Source organism: Falco rusticolus, chromosome 1 (assembly GCF_015220075.1).
Source record: "Falco rusticolus isolate bFalRus1 chromosome 1, bFalRus1.pri, whole genome shotgun sequence".
In the NCBI taxonomy this organism is placed as follows: Eukaryota; Metazoa; Chordata; class Aves; order Falconiformes; family Falconidae; genus Falco; species Falco rusticolus.
In genome coordinates this window covers 32,302,870-32,317,486 of record NC_051187.1, presented here as the reverse complement: position 1 = coordinate 32,317,486, position 14,617 = coordinate 32,302,870, and the positions used below count along the sequence as shown (strand labels likewise).

At 40.8% G+C, this 14,617-nt stretch overlaps 1 protein-coding gene across 7 annotated transcripts in view; it reads left to right on the top strand.

Moving 5' to 3' along the window:
* Positions 1-14,617, top strand: part of HECTD4 (HECT domain E3 ubiquitin protein ligase 4) — a 76,677-nt gene that overhangs the window by 52,575 nt on the left and 9,485 nt on the right. For all 7 annotated transcript variants that reach the window (XM_037375628.1, XM_037375626.1, XM_037375627.1 and 4 more), the window contains 18 exons: positions 15-252; positions 693-829; positions 999-1,125; positions 1,746-1,883; positions 2,018-2,154; positions 2,327-2,487; positions 3,071-3,252; positions 4,667-4,872; positions 5,180-5,310; positions 5,534-5,739; positions 6,697-6,876; positions 7,200-8,503; positions 10,208-10,415; positions 11,252-11,475; positions 11,557-11,708; positions 11,917-12,023; positions 12,927-13,050; positions 13,835-14,025. In XM_037375628.1, coding sequence (XP_037231525.1) covers positions 15-252; positions 693-829; positions 999-1,125; positions 1,746-1,883; positions 2,018-2,154; positions 2,327-2,487; positions 3,071-3,252; positions 4,667-4,872; positions 5,180-5,310; positions 5,534-5,739; positions 6,697-6,876; positions 7,200-8,503; positions 10,208-10,415; positions 11,252-11,475; positions 11,557-11,708; positions 11,917-12,023; positions 12,927-13,050; positions 13,835-14,025 — 4,153 coding nt within the window. The remainder of the gene's footprint in view (positions 1-14; positions 253-692; positions 830-998; positions 1,126-1,745; positions 1,884-2,017; positions 2,155-2,326; positions 2,488-3,070; positions 3,253-4,666; positions 4,873-5,179; positions 5,311-5,533; positions 5,740-6,696; positions 6,877-7,199; positions 8,504-10,207; positions 10,416-11,251; positions 11,476-11,556; positions 11,709-11,916; positions 12,024-12,926; positions 13,051-13,834; positions 14,026-14,617) is intronic.

Below are 14,617 nucleotides of genomic sequence, written 5' to 3'. Positions count from 1 at the left end.
TGTGCATCTTTCAGAACACAAAAGTCCGTGCTAACTTTGGATCTCGCCAGTTTGCCTATGCTGAAGGACAGGCTCACAGGAATGCTGCCGATCTCTGTATCGACCTGGCTGAAGAAATAAGTGCCAACTTTGAAGCATTGCCTTTTGCCATGGCTTCTGATAGTGATAACGATGCTGGCACCAGCATAGCTTCTGATCCTGGGACCCATGGACCTCCTTGTAGAATTGCTGCTATTGCCACAGCTCAACAACGTAAAGTGATGATTAAAATTTTCTTTAAATATCTTTCAAGAAAAATTTCAATCAATTAAATAGGATTTAAGCAGATCCTGGCTGCAGTCCTTAAGTACTGCCTGTTTATGTAAAGCAATACAACAAGCATTGTCAAATACATGCTTGCTTGCATTTAGACAAGGCAATTAAAAATTTTTTACTTTAGTCTTTCTTTATGTGGATGCACAAATTGTTCTCAATTAATGCAACTACAATGGGAAATTACCTTACTAGGGCACCGAGTACAATAAGATGGTATAGTTAATTGAATCAGCCAATTGGTTATGCTCTGACAAAATGCATTACATTTCCACAGACTGATTGGAGACCATGGAATGCAATCAATCTCAGAAACTTCATAGAACATTTTTGCATGCCTTCCGGTGCCTTATCTCATTATTTTCATGTGTGTTTTGCAGAATATGACAGTGACACATCTTGCCACTATAAAACAGAACTGAGCTATGAGAATTTTATCACATCAGGCCCCGATCCTCATCCCCCTCCTATTGCAGATGATGAAAGTGATGATGACGACGACGATGATATTCCTCGGGTGAGAAACGTGGCAAGCTCTGTCTGCTACAACTTGTAGTACAAATACAGATCTTGTTCAGATTTTTAGGTTTTGCTACACAAGCGTTTTCCCTACTTCCTTAAGGAAAACATAGTTACTGTTACCTTTTCTTTCTTCTTGGTGTTCTAAATAACTTTTGTCTTTGTAGGAGGATCACTATGCCCTGTTGGTTAAAGCCTGGGAAACTAAAGTTTTCCCTACAATTAGAAGAAGATTCCGTAATGAGGCTGAGAGGAAGTCTGGGTTGGATCAGATTAAGGGAGCTTTACAGTTAGGTATGGCTATGTTTATTTCCAAGTACGTTGTTTATATGATGTGCAACAAGTGTGAAGATAAGACCTGTGTTTCTGTTATGTTTTACTGTATTCAGGGCTGGAAAACTTAAATTAACGAAAAAAGTTCTCTTGCTGTTTTTGTCAAGTGCTTAGAATTTGGTTGGGATTATTTTTTTTGTAACACTTTTAACTTCAGTTGGACTATTTAAATAGGGAAAATGGCTTTAGAAGTAGTGGCAGAATTTGTTGTGCTGTTGTGAGGTGGATACATAAATACTTGGAGGAATAGTTTGAGAAGTTATCTACGTGCATTTTCTGTCTATATCAAGGCAAAACTTCTGAGGAACACTTCAGTAAGGGAGGATTAATTAATTAAGTTAATACAGGACTGGCAAGACAACCTGTTTGTGGGAAAGTCACAGTAAGAGCAAAGTAAGAATTCTGAGCCCTAATGAGAAGCATACAAGTGTGTCTCAGGAAAGCTCCACTCCCTATCTTATCAGCCTGACTGAAAGACTATTTAAGTAATCAGATAGCTCATCTTTTTATGTTGTTAATGAAAATAAGAAGTTACTTCAGGTGACTGGGGAAAATAACTAGTGCTCCTTTCTGTCTACCAGGAATGGTTGATATAGCACGACAAACTGTAGAATTCCTTTACGAGGAAAATGGTGGCATCCCGAGAGACCTCTACCTTCCCACTATTGAAGATATCAAAGATGAAGCAAACAAATTTACAATTGATAAAGTACGAAAAGGTAAAATCAGCAAAAAATATCTTAAGGGGAAAATAAAAGCCAAGGGGCTCTAGCACTTGGGATCTACTGCATACATTGTTATATCTGAGGAAAAATGCTCTATCTTAAAATTTCTGTTGTCCCTTTCTGACCAGGTCTCACAGTGGTGACTCGCTCTCCTGACAGTAACAACGTTACCAGTAGTGCTGTTGGAACAGCTTTACCCAAGTTTGCTATTCGTGGGATGCTGAAAACATTTGGTCTTCATGGTGTTGTTCTGGATGTTGATTCAGTGAGTAAATATACAATGGGAGGACTTTTAATGTATTGGCATCACACGCCTGTGAGCAAATATGATTAAGTGTACTAAACTGCTTGGAATGCTGATTTGGTGCTCTTTTTGAAGGAAAAAAATATCATCGTTACTGTGTTTATTGACAGTAGTGTTGGTTTTGATGTTCCAGGCGAATGAACTGGTACAAGTAGAGACATATCTCAGAAGCGAAGGAGTTCTGGTAAGATACTGGTATCCTATTGACATGTTGGAAAGGCCACCGGCTGGTTATAGGAGGACTGCAACAAATGGATTGGTTACCCTGGATAATACCAATATCCAAATTCACAGGTAAAAAAAAGAAATGCAGTTTAGAAGGCATCTGTATTATCTGATTTGATCTGTAGCATTTCCTATAGTATATTTATCTACTACAACCTTGTTTTAAGCAGTAATAAACTTCTGAATTTTCTTGTCCTTGTTGGATTAAAGCTGACAAAGATTCTTTAAAACTCCATGTTTTAACGGGTAGTGGAGTTTTGATTTTTTTAATTTAATTTTTGTCATAAAGCAAACTTATTGTAATTGTCTTGTTGAAAGGATTTTACTTACTCATGTGAAAGTGGTTTTATATATGCTGGTCTCACAGCTGCCTGCCTTGAAGCTTGGGTTTCTTACACCATCAGGCAGTTGCTGTCTAAGAGCTCAAGAACTCTTGACTGATTTTGTGGAGAGCTGGCTTCTACTTCAGGTGCCTTAATTTGGTACCAGGATTAGATGGGCTGAGTGCCATCTTAAGTGAATAAGAAAGATTTGGGTCTACTTGAGCCTTTTAAATAATTAAGTACATTTGGATTCAGGGGCAGGTTGCTGGATATGGCTTATTTTAAGTGTGGTGGAGCAATTTTATGTTTTGTTGTTTGTGTTTTCCTAGAGAGCTTTTGCGAAGTGAAGCTTCTCTGGCCAAGCTATACTGCCGCATGGCTCTCCTCAATATTTTTGCCCCCAAATCTCCACATATGTTTACTCGGCTGTTTCATATTCCTGCTATCCGTGATATCACTCTGGAGCACCTGCAGTTGCTATCCAACCAACTTCTTGCACCACCTCTTCCTGGTAAACACTAATATTTATCACAGCTCTTTTTTGGTATAATAGTTTCTGGGAACAAAAAAAAAATATTAATTTGGCATTTATTGATTAGTTAATAATGGTATTTGAAAAAAAGTCTCAATGGACTCCTGACTGTAGTGATAGGGTACTAAACTGAAATTCTTGCTCATGATCTAATTAAAGTGTTCAAAAGAGTTCAGAGTCCTTCCTAAGAGTCTATTCAGTGTGCCTCTGTCCCTTTGTCATCGGTGGACTTCTCTTTATTGGGGGGTGGGGGGAGTATCCGTATGGGATACTTGTAAGGAACTGAGAATGTTTTATAGTTCAAATCCAGGGTAGTAAAACTAAATGCCAGTTGGGTCTCGTAGTTTTCAAAATTCAACTCTTCTTCGTTTCACAAAGTGGTTTGTCCTTTTCCTACTGGAATCACAGATCTGGTTAGAGAATGTATGTGCTGAATCATGGAAAAGGAATCTTTGGCTAATTCAAGTGAGTGTTAACAAAGACAATTATTGTGACAAAGCTATTCTGCATGCAAAGGAATGTGTGTACCGTGGCTGGAACATAAGGACGAAGTAAGAAGTGCTAAATATAGGTTATTAATAATTAAAAGTAATTATTTACTATTGGAAAGTGTCTGGTTCCCTCCTCCAATTACTTTGAAACTTGGCTACCTCTAACAGATGCCGCATTGTAAAAGATCCTCTTGCAGAGTACAGCACTACTTTGCATGGCTTTGAGAATAATTTCACCAGCTTTTATTTAGTTTTCCCTCTTTAAATGTTTAATTCAAGTCCTGCTAATACGTACAGTTTCCAAACTGGCATTCTGGTGAATTGCCTACTCCTTTCTGCGCTGCACTTGGTTTTTTTTCTTTGAGTTCTTCCATTAGCTCCAGAACGACAGCCATGAGATGCTGGGGCTTGTGACCCACTCGGGGCTGTCCAAAAGCTGTTTTGTTTATATGTGGGGAAAGCTTGAGAACATACAAAGCAGTTTTCACCTCATCTAGAATGAGTGGGGAGGAGAGTACTTCTGGACTCTTGTCCTCATTGTAGTTAGGTGGTAAATTGAAATACGCCTGCCTTCACACATGGGACAAATTGAGGCAGCTGTGAACCCACAGCTCTATGTCTGGCAGACCTCCCTGAGGGGTGGCTTAAGGCAGGTGAAGAACACAGCTGGCATTTAGGGGGCCATCCCATCCGCAGCCAACTACATTGGGGGTGCAAGTCTAGTCCTGGGTGGATCCTTTCTACTGCGGACCTATGGGAGGAGTTTTGCACTTGCTCCGGAGTGAAAATAGAGGCTTGTAATCTTCCAAGTTTTTTTAAAACTTCCCTTTCCACTATCTGTTTTGCAGGCAACATAAACACATTGAAGTGATCTCTGAATTTGTCATATCTTTTTATTACAGATGGAACAATCAGTTCAAGTTCTATTCTTCTGGCCCAGTCCCTGCAACACTGCGTCCATTCCCAGAACTGTGCCGCCACGGACCTCTTCTACCAGGGCAATTCACAAGCCATCAGAGAGTGGCTTACTGTTGCCATTACTCGGACGCTGCATCAAGGAGAAGAGAGTCTGTTAGACCTCACTAAACAGATCTGCTCTTTTTTGCAGGTAAAGTACTTAGTAATGTTTTTCTGAGAATTGTTGTTTTCCTTCATAAGGAGCCCTTGCCTTATGTGTGATTGTAACTTCCATAATACTGTCTCTCACACTGAATTGTTTCTCTGGATGAATTGTATTCCTATTCTGATCATAGCGGGCGCGCTGAAGACTCAATCAATAGCGATCCTCTGGATCATATTAAAATGGAACGGCCTCACACTATGTTGTTATTTACAATGCTATGCTTGAAAAAAGAAGAGGGAGATGGTTTGCTGCTGCCGCTTGGGGTCTTTCATTATGAAATGTTATGTTACAGACGGCACCGGAACAGTTCCCTGCTGAAGAATTCCCAATTTCAGAATCCAAAGTCAACATGGATGTTAATTTTCCTGGGGCTGCGTTTGTAATTGTGTCCTGTAAGGAAAGTCAGTCTGGATTCCGCAAAGAGTAAGTAATTGAGGGAGCAAGAGTGGCAAAGATTAAAGATGTGACTGTGAGCCTCTGTGAGCCTCAAGTATGTAGATGCTCATTTTCTTAAAATTTTTCTCTTCTCAGACTGATTTTCTAGGTGGTGGGATAAATACCGCAGTGTTTCATCTTTCCTTGGTTGGGCTGGGATTTTTAGTAGCTAGTTACAGTCTTAACTGAACTGTTCTTGCTCTTTTCTTAGTTCATCGCTGTATAAAGCTCCTTGGGCTCGAGTGCTTGTCTACGGGCTTGGGCATAAAGTTAAGAGGAATGGTCAGTTAAACCTGATCGAAGCAGTGTGCTATCCTCGAGATGCCTCTCCAACCAACACAGGCCTAACGCCTCCCCCAACAACCAATCAGTACCCCTCCGTGATCACCCCTACAGACAAGGTTCACATCAAACTAGGTAAAAATAAATAAATAAAATACGATTTCAAAGCCTTTTAAACTGTCGTCTCAAAAGAGACATGAGCATCATCGTTGCCTCTGTAGGACCTTGCTATATTGTCACCAGTCTTACCATGGGTTGTGACTTTTTGTACAAGTTTTTAGATAGTGTTTTTGTACAAGGTATTAAGAAATGTATCCTAGCAATCATTCTTAACCAAGGAAGTGTGGTTTTATAAAAGTTGGAAGCCACTTGACTCTGATAAGACTTCTGTTAGTTCTGTTACCTCTATCAGGATCTGCTTTTTTTTCTGATTTTTGTGTTCTGGGAGTTCACAATGCAGTGGTTTTGAATATTTCTGCAGTGTTCCCGTTGATGCTATTGCTGTTTGACATACTGTGTTTCAGGTGGAGATTAATTATTTCTTTTGCTTTTGTAGGTGATTGTGTGGACCTTTAATAATACACAGAGTAATCTATATGCAGTATAGTAATACATAGGTCATCCCAGCTTCTCAAGCAAGAGCAATCATTAATATTCTTTTTCCTTTTGCAGCCTAAGGGAGAGTGATTTATTTAGAGCAGTGAAGGTGACTGACTGCAGTAAGCTCTGAAAACTTTCCATTGGAGGTTCTTAAATTCTTTTGCTCAACTACAGTGTCTCTGATGTTTTTCTCAATACTGATCAGACACATCATACTACAAATAAATGGTTTTGTGAAAGTTCTACATGTATTTAGATGTGTACAGGCTAAAAATACTTCTATTTCGTATGTTATCTGTATATCTATAGATTATATCAAATTATAGATAAACATTCTTACTTGTTTATTGCAAGGTACTTAATAGAGAAAATTCTCACAATTCTCACTTAGCATAAATTTAGCCTCAAAAAAATCCTAAAAGATATGTTCCTACTTTTACTTTACAAATGCCTAGAGTCATGGTAAGTGTTTTCTTTGTCCTTTTTGCTTAGGAGTGTCTCCTCCTCCTGGAGCTGTGTTAGTCTTGCATTCTCTTCCCCTGGAATTCCCCCTGGCAATGGCATTCACAGAACAGCTGTTAACTTGGAAATTGGAAGATGGGGATGGAAAATCAGAAGACGAACTGGATACTATTCCTGCTTCAGTTCTTTTGCAAGTAGTGGAATTTTTAGGTGAGAATGCAGTATTTGCTTAGTAATGAGCACCAATAATGTGTTGGCTCAGATGGAGACTTCAGAGTTTAGGAAAAAAAGAAAAATTACAGTCATGAAGTACTCCTGAGCTCTTCCATTACATTGAAAATTTCTTCAAACTCCAGAAATTTTCTGTTGATAGGCATTTCTTGGAGTAGCCTTCCTGTCTGTCTTACTGCTGACATACAGCCATTGAAATGACCTTTTCTTCTGCTTTTTTTAATGTTACTCTTGCAATTCATGTTATAAAGCTCCTAATAGTGAAATACTCCTGACTCCCATGTCTTTCTTGCCGCACTCAGGGAACTTTCTCTGGACAACTGACATGGCAGCATGTGTGAAGGAATTAATATTTCATCTCTTGGCTGAGTTGCTTCGCAAAATTCACAGTCTGGAGCAGAAAAAAAATCCGGTGGGATTGTCGTCTTCTATTGCCCTTCAGTTAAATCCCTGTCTAGCTATGCTTATGGCCCTACAGTCAGAACTTCACAAGTTGTATGATGAAGAAACACAAAACTGGGTGTCTGGAAACGCATGTGGTGGTTCTGGTGTTGGAGTGGCTGACCAAGGAAGATTTTCAACATACTTTCATGCTCTGATGGAAGTCTGCCTTGCTGTTGCAGAAGTAACCTTACCTATCAACATGAGCGTAACAGCTAATGTGATGTCTTCAACCAGTGCCCCAAATCTTAGTGACTCTTCATCCTCGTCTTCATCTTCTCCGGGACAGACACCACAGAGTCCAAGCTTGCTGTCAAAGAGGAAAAAAGTCAAAATGAAGCGGGAAAAGACATCATCTTCAGGCAAGCGGTCTTCATCCAGAGCAGCTGAAACAGATGCTGCGATACTCAGTATAGGAGGAAGCAAGCCTGAGGATATGTTATGGTTTCATAGGGCACTGACTCTGCTTATAATTCTCAGGCACCTAACTAAAAAGGATCCTCAAGGACTGGGTGTGACAAACGATGCTGTAGCAGATGCATGTCAAGCATTAGTAGGTCCCACAGCCCATAGCCGCTTGCTAGTCATTTCTGGAATACCAACTCACTTGGAGGAGAGTACTGTCAGAAGTGCAATCAGAAAGGCATGTAATGCACACGGTGGAGTCTTCAAAGATGAGATCTACATCCCTTTGCAGGAGGAGGATCCCAAAAAAATCAAGGACAAAGCAGAAGGAGGAGAATGCAGAACGGAACTGGAAAAACCAACTGTTTCAAGTAGTGCAGACAGTTTGGATATCAGCAGCTCTAGCAGTGTCACACCTGCCATGAGCGTTAGCGCTTCAGCATCTACCAGCCAGGCTTCCCTCTGCAGCTCACAGGGTATATCTCGGACCGTTAGTGATATCTCAGTTGACCAGTTTCAAGCTGGACTGGAATTGGCCATCCCACCAGGACTGCTAGAACCGCATGTTGTTTCCAGCCAGGAGAGTCTGGATCTCTCACACTGCAGTACCGGCAGCCTTGGTAGCCTCGGCAGCCTCGGGGAACCACTTGACAACGTAGAAACAGCATCTGTGTCTGATGTGGGGTCGATGTATACAGTCACGTCTCTGGACAACCAGCCACTTCTGTCACGGCCCATCAAAGGTTTTGCTGTAGTAGAGGTAATAGCCTTCAAACAGGAGAGGGTGCCTTTTTGGTCAGTTTTTTCGGAAAAAATGAGAGCCGATTCTAGCAGCCTTTTTTTTTTTTTTTTAACTTCTGGCTTTGAGAAATACCGTGCTTTGTTTTGTGTGTAACGCCATGATCTGACTGTTAAGGAAAGTGTGCTGTATGTTTTCTTCCGTAAAGATTCTTCTGCTTGATTGAGGCCACAGCTTGAATGATGGAGACTGAAAGGTTAGCAAGGTGTAGCTCAGCATGGTCATGGGTGCAGGATAAATGTATGTCAATGTGCATGGAGGGCTAAGGAACCTAGAAGTTCTCAGCTTCGACAGAATGGCTGAGGGACACAGAGCTTAATTCTTCATTGACTTTCTCGGTAGTCTTTCCGGACTTCATTCACAGTCTCGGAAGCATTCACTGTCTCTCAGAAGATAGAAAGGACCCAGTAGTGGAGTTACCAAGTAGCAATTTTAAAACAGAAGGAAGTATTCCTGCGCTTTCCAAGTTGTAGAGCTCATTGCTGCAGGGTGTTGCAGAAGAAGGGATTAAGTTCATGGAGGATGTGCCAATAGGTAGCTGTTAAGCACAGCAGTCAGTGCAGCTTTCACCATAGGATATATTTTAAACTGCTGATTTCTGGAGGCTGAGAGAATATAGGAAAAGATCTATTTCCTCTTTCATGTAACTTTCTTCAAAGGTTTCCTACTGGTTACTGCTGGAGATAAGTTTTGAGATGGGTGGCCCTTTGGTTTGACCCTCAAAGCAATTATTTAATGTTTAAGGACTGTATTTTCATGTTTTAAACCATCTACAGATCTCTCTATTAAGTTACTTTAGAAGAGATGATAAATTTTGCTGATGTCTGGTTCCAAATCAATTCCTAAAAGCTTTGTGGGTGGTTGTCATTAATGCCACATCGCTCCAGGTTTTTGGCTAGGCACAAGAACCCTTCCTCTCACACTAACTGCATACTGCAGATTTATCAGCAGCTTGCAAAAGCCATTTCTGATAGCATGTGAATGTAGAGACGGATTTTTGCATAGTCTGAGATTGTATCAGTTGCCCTTTTAGAGGAAAATCAGCTTATTCAGATAGAAGAACTTCTGTTGCTATTCTTAAGCTACTAATTGACGTGAAGACACTAGAGCTGAAATAAACCACAAAGCGTGTACAGAAAGCTGTCAGTGTATTCACATTGAAACCTACTCCAAGTCTGTAGTTGCTCCAATAATGATGCATAGTGGTTATTCTTGGAATCAAAGGAAGTTATTGTTCCTGTTCCCAGTTTATGTAGCTGAGACTTCAAGGCCTGTGCTAATTTAGATATATTTTTCTAAATGGAGAATCGAAGCAAGGACAGCAGAGTGGCAAATACTGACAGGTTACCTATTTGAAACTTTCAGCTTCCTATCTGATATTTCTTAGGGCTGTCTCCAAGCTAAGAAATGGAATAGCTGATTGAGAGCTGTTCCTGATTAACTCACAGCATGGTGATTTCAGTGGCCAGATGTTCTTAGAAGGGATGTTTTCTAGGCTGAACCTGAATTCTGGTATCAAATTATTGAAACAGAAGAATGCTGGAAGAGATGCAACAGTGATTATCTACGTGGGGAGGGGAGAAAGCTTAAGACCCAAATTCATAATAAATGGAAGTTAATTTGTTTTGTCAGAATTCCTGTTAACTAATTTCTCTGTTTGTACAGATAAGGTCAAGAGCTAAAATAGAGAAAATCCGAGCCAGTCTGTTTAATAGTAGTGACCTCATTGGTTTGTCAAGTCTGGATGGTGAAGATGAACTGATGGAAATGTCAACTGAAGAGATTTTAACTGTTTCTACTGTAAATCAGAGTTTATTTGACACACAAGGGAGCCCAGCACTAGAAGATTATTTCAATGATAAGTCAATAAAAGGTATGTGGTTTTCATATTGGCAAATATCTCGCTGGTACTGTGCATTTTTGGGGGGACATACAGGGGTCAGATTTTCCTTGCTGGGGTAAATTTAACATGACTTACTGATGGGTGATGGACAACTGCTAGTGGGGGTGATTCCAAAACAAGTTTACTCCCTCTCATCAGTTGGCAAGCAGCTATTAATAATCTGAACATTGCTTAACTGCTGTTAGCTCACAGTTAATGAAACGGTCAAAAAAGCTCAAAACCACAAACCCCCACAAAAAACTCGCCACCATCCCAAGAAACTACTGACGTTCTTAGTGACTTTTGTTTTTATGAAGATAGCTGCTTCACCACTGTTAAGACACGGTGTAATTTTTAGAGTAGAAACTGTTCGAGTGGAGCAGTTAGTAATTTATATTCTCAAACAAGGTGAAAGCTATACAGACCCTAATACACCTAGAATGGGCCAGAATCCTCAGTCAGGGCACTGGGGAGGATAATACTTGGAGGAAGTTCAGTTGAATTGATAGGTGTCGATGCGTACCTACACAATGTAATTTTTGTACTAGTATCATAAATAATCTACCTTTTTCATTACCAGTGCAGTCACTGAAACAATAATCACAATATATGGCCAAAATAGGAGAAAACATTCAATTTAAATCTCTCTCATAAATGGGGTATTAGAATGCAGAAAGGTCAGGTCTGCTAGTAGAATTCTTCTAAGTGATTTTCTGTCTTGGAGCACGTGGCCTGTGATGCAACGCTTCAGCTGGATCCAGGATGTCTTTTCATGTTTCAAATCGTGGTATTTTGTACTGTATTGGGTTTTGGTTTTTTTTAATTAGGTGAGAAATTGGTCCCAGGTGCTCGGGAAGTCCTCACAGAAATATTTAAAAGCTGTGTCCATTCTGAGCAAATGCTGAGCCTCACTCCAGCGAAACCCATTAAGGTTGCTGATATGTATCTTAGTAAAGAGCAGATAAATTCTCAAACTCCTGGAAACCTCCTTCATGTGTTCTTCACAAACGTCCGTCCTCCAAAGAAGGTGTTAGAGGACCAGCTTACTCAGGTAGTGCTTTGAAAACTATTTTCAGCATCATTTTGTGTAACTTGAAAGCACTGGGTAATTATTCGCTTCTTATGTTGGAAGATTTTAAGGAAGTATGGTGTGCCCAAGCCGAAATTTGACAAGAGCAAGTACAACAAGGCGGGCAAAGAACAGCATCCAGTGAAAGTTGTGAGCACCAAGCGCCCAGTTACTAAACCACCTACAAAGGAAAAGTCCATGCTCAACAGTGTCAGGTTGGTGTCTTCACCTTTTGACAGCTGCAAAACATTTGATTTTTCTCTTCAGGAATCCAGATTTTTATTCTCCCTCCCTCTGTATTTCCATGTACTGATTGGGAGGAGAAAATGCAATTTTGAGATTATAGAAGACCTTCAAGGAATGTTTTGGTTTCTTGAAGAAACAAAAGAAAACCTGCATCCTAACACATACTTTATCCCTTAGCCGAACAGCCTTAAGTGAGAAGAAACCTACTGTAAAGCCAAAATCTCCTGAAAAGAGCAAACCTGAAGAGAAGGACCCTGAAAAGTCTCCCACCAAGAAGCAGGAAGGTAGTAGCAGTATAGAATGTTTCTGAAGTACTGTATCACAGAAAAGAAATGCGCTTTTTTTTTTGTATTGGCATGCTTATATGATGTCATGATCAATTGGTTTGTCTTTGTTTTTAATGAGGATAACTTAATTTTTTTTAAATAGTGATTTTAAAAGCTACTTGTATTTGTATATCTATAAATCTGGAGTCATCAATGTAAGTGAGAACAAACCACGCTCGTGTAATTTGTGCAACAGTGTGCATAAGCCATGTGAATACACTGGGTAGAGAACTGACTTCTTAAGAGGTATAGTTTCAAGGCTTTTTTCATACAGTGGGGACTTAGAATACTGTGGGCTTGAACTAGATGGTTTTAAATTGTATTTTTCAGCTTGTCACTTCTTAATTTTCCTATGTAAGAGGAAAATTGGACAAAGCTACAGATGCCTTATAACTACTCTACCCATGGAGGAGACGGCACAGCCATGCCACGACAGGGGTTGGTTAGACAAGGGTCTTGTTGATATTTCTTTCTCTAGTCAGGTGGAAGAGTAACTAGACAGGGACTTGGACTCTGCTTTTCACTGTAGGAAACGCCAGGTTAGTTCAGAAGAGGAGAATTCCAGCTTTCAGCCACCTGCAGATCTTTGATACCTGCTCAGACACATTTGGTGAAACTATGCCAGGGGACAGCTGTGGGGTTTGTGTCCTTTAGAGGAAAGAATGAGTGCTGTTTACTGAAAGCCAGATTGGACCTAGAGAATATGATGTTTAGAACTACTTGAGAAACGAGTCGTGGTGGGATGGGTAGGACCAGGAGAAAGCTGGCGGGTAGCCACCTCATACACTGACATTTTGCTGTGTGGTACGTAGACTTTAGAGTAAGTCATTAACTATTTGGTGGTCATATCTTTGCTGTCAGTTCCTGAGGAGAAGTATTTGACACTGGATGGATTTCACAGATTTGTGGTTGACCGATCTAAACAGGATATCCGTAGTGTGTGGAGAGCTATTCTGTCCTGTGGATATGATCTGCATTTTGAAAGGTAAATTTATCAAATCTTTTTGTAAAGGTGATGCTGATGGATTGTGCTCACTTTAAAAAAAACTGGATCCTAAGTGTTTCTGCTCCAAGTTGCTTTAACCAATGTGTTAGTAACATGCAAGCTTCTACCCGTGGCTGTGAGGCCTGTAGAGAAAGTTCTTGGTTATTTTATTAAAACGTGCTTTAAAGAGTCACTGTGCTGTCAAAATGCAGGTTCCTGACTTCCATGTACACAACATAGCTGACAAAATCATGTGCCATACTGTCCTTTATGGCTTCCAAACTGTATAATAAGTTGGCCTGATAAGAGTTGTCCATCCGTCTGGCTGTCTCTGGCTTCCTTCCACAAGAGCTTTCTATTCTGTGCACTGGCTAATTGTTTAAACTGGCAGTGTTGTTACTGGCTCAGTAGTAGAGGGAATGGTTACTTCCTTGTTAGTATTGTACAGGAAGAAAGTCTGCTAAATGAATCTTCCTTATCTCCCTGTGTCAAGCCACAAACCAGTTGCCACATCCCCTACCCCTATATCTGCTTCAGGGCGTAAGGAAGACAGTGCAGTAAGCAAGCTTAATCGGCAGTTCCTTTTTTTCTTATTATTTAATAACAGTGAGGCAAGGTAGATGATAAATCAGTTCTTCTCAAACTGGATTTTTTGCAATGAAACAGCTCTGCTTAAAAAAGGGGGAAAGAAGTGGAACAAGCTACCTGGAGTTGTGCTCAACATGCTCTTAGTAAGCAGCATTGCGCTTAAGTTTCAACAGGTCTTACGCCTTTTACGTTTCAGGTGTGCCTGCATTGATGCACGACATGCTCAAAAAGCATCCCGGAAATGGACACTGGAAATGGATGTAGCTCTTGTCCAGTATATTAACAGGCTTTGTCGTCACCTTGCAATTACACCAGCACGACTCCATCCTCATGAAGTTTATTTGGATCCAGCTGATGCAGCAGATCCCAGAATTTCCTGTCTGTTGAGTATGTACAGATTGTTTGCGTAAAGACTTTCTTCAGTGGAGGAGCTGGGTGGTGCTCCTGAACACCCTGGCTGTCGCCTAGGTAGTTGGGACGTTCCTTTAGAAGTTGCAGATTGGAACCTCTGTGGGTTGGGGGGAGCACTGAGTGTAGGTCTCCTCCCTCCTTGGGTGGGCTTGAGCACCGCGGTGCCTTTGGCAGCGTTGTAAGAAGTGCGCTGCAACTGTTCCCTGCTCTCTGAGTGTACCTCCTACATGAGGCTGGAGCAGGGAGGCATCTGGTGAGTTTGGCTTGCAGGGGGAAGGTTGAATTTCGATTCTGGTCCTAGGCAGACTTCAGTTGCCTAAAATGTGTTCGAAGCTCTAAATTCCTTGAAGAGGGTCTCCAGATAATGCAAATACAGTGATGATGAAAGATACTGGGCTCGGACACCCAGAGACTCGAGATCCAGGAAGGAACATCACAGATTAAGGCTGTTCTTGCATCTTGGGCCCTCTTGTTGATGCACAGGGATCAGGAATGGCTGATTTAGAAGGCAGCTTGTGTGTCTCCTGGACTGAATGCACTAGGAAGGTGGACTTGGCAGTAGATAGGG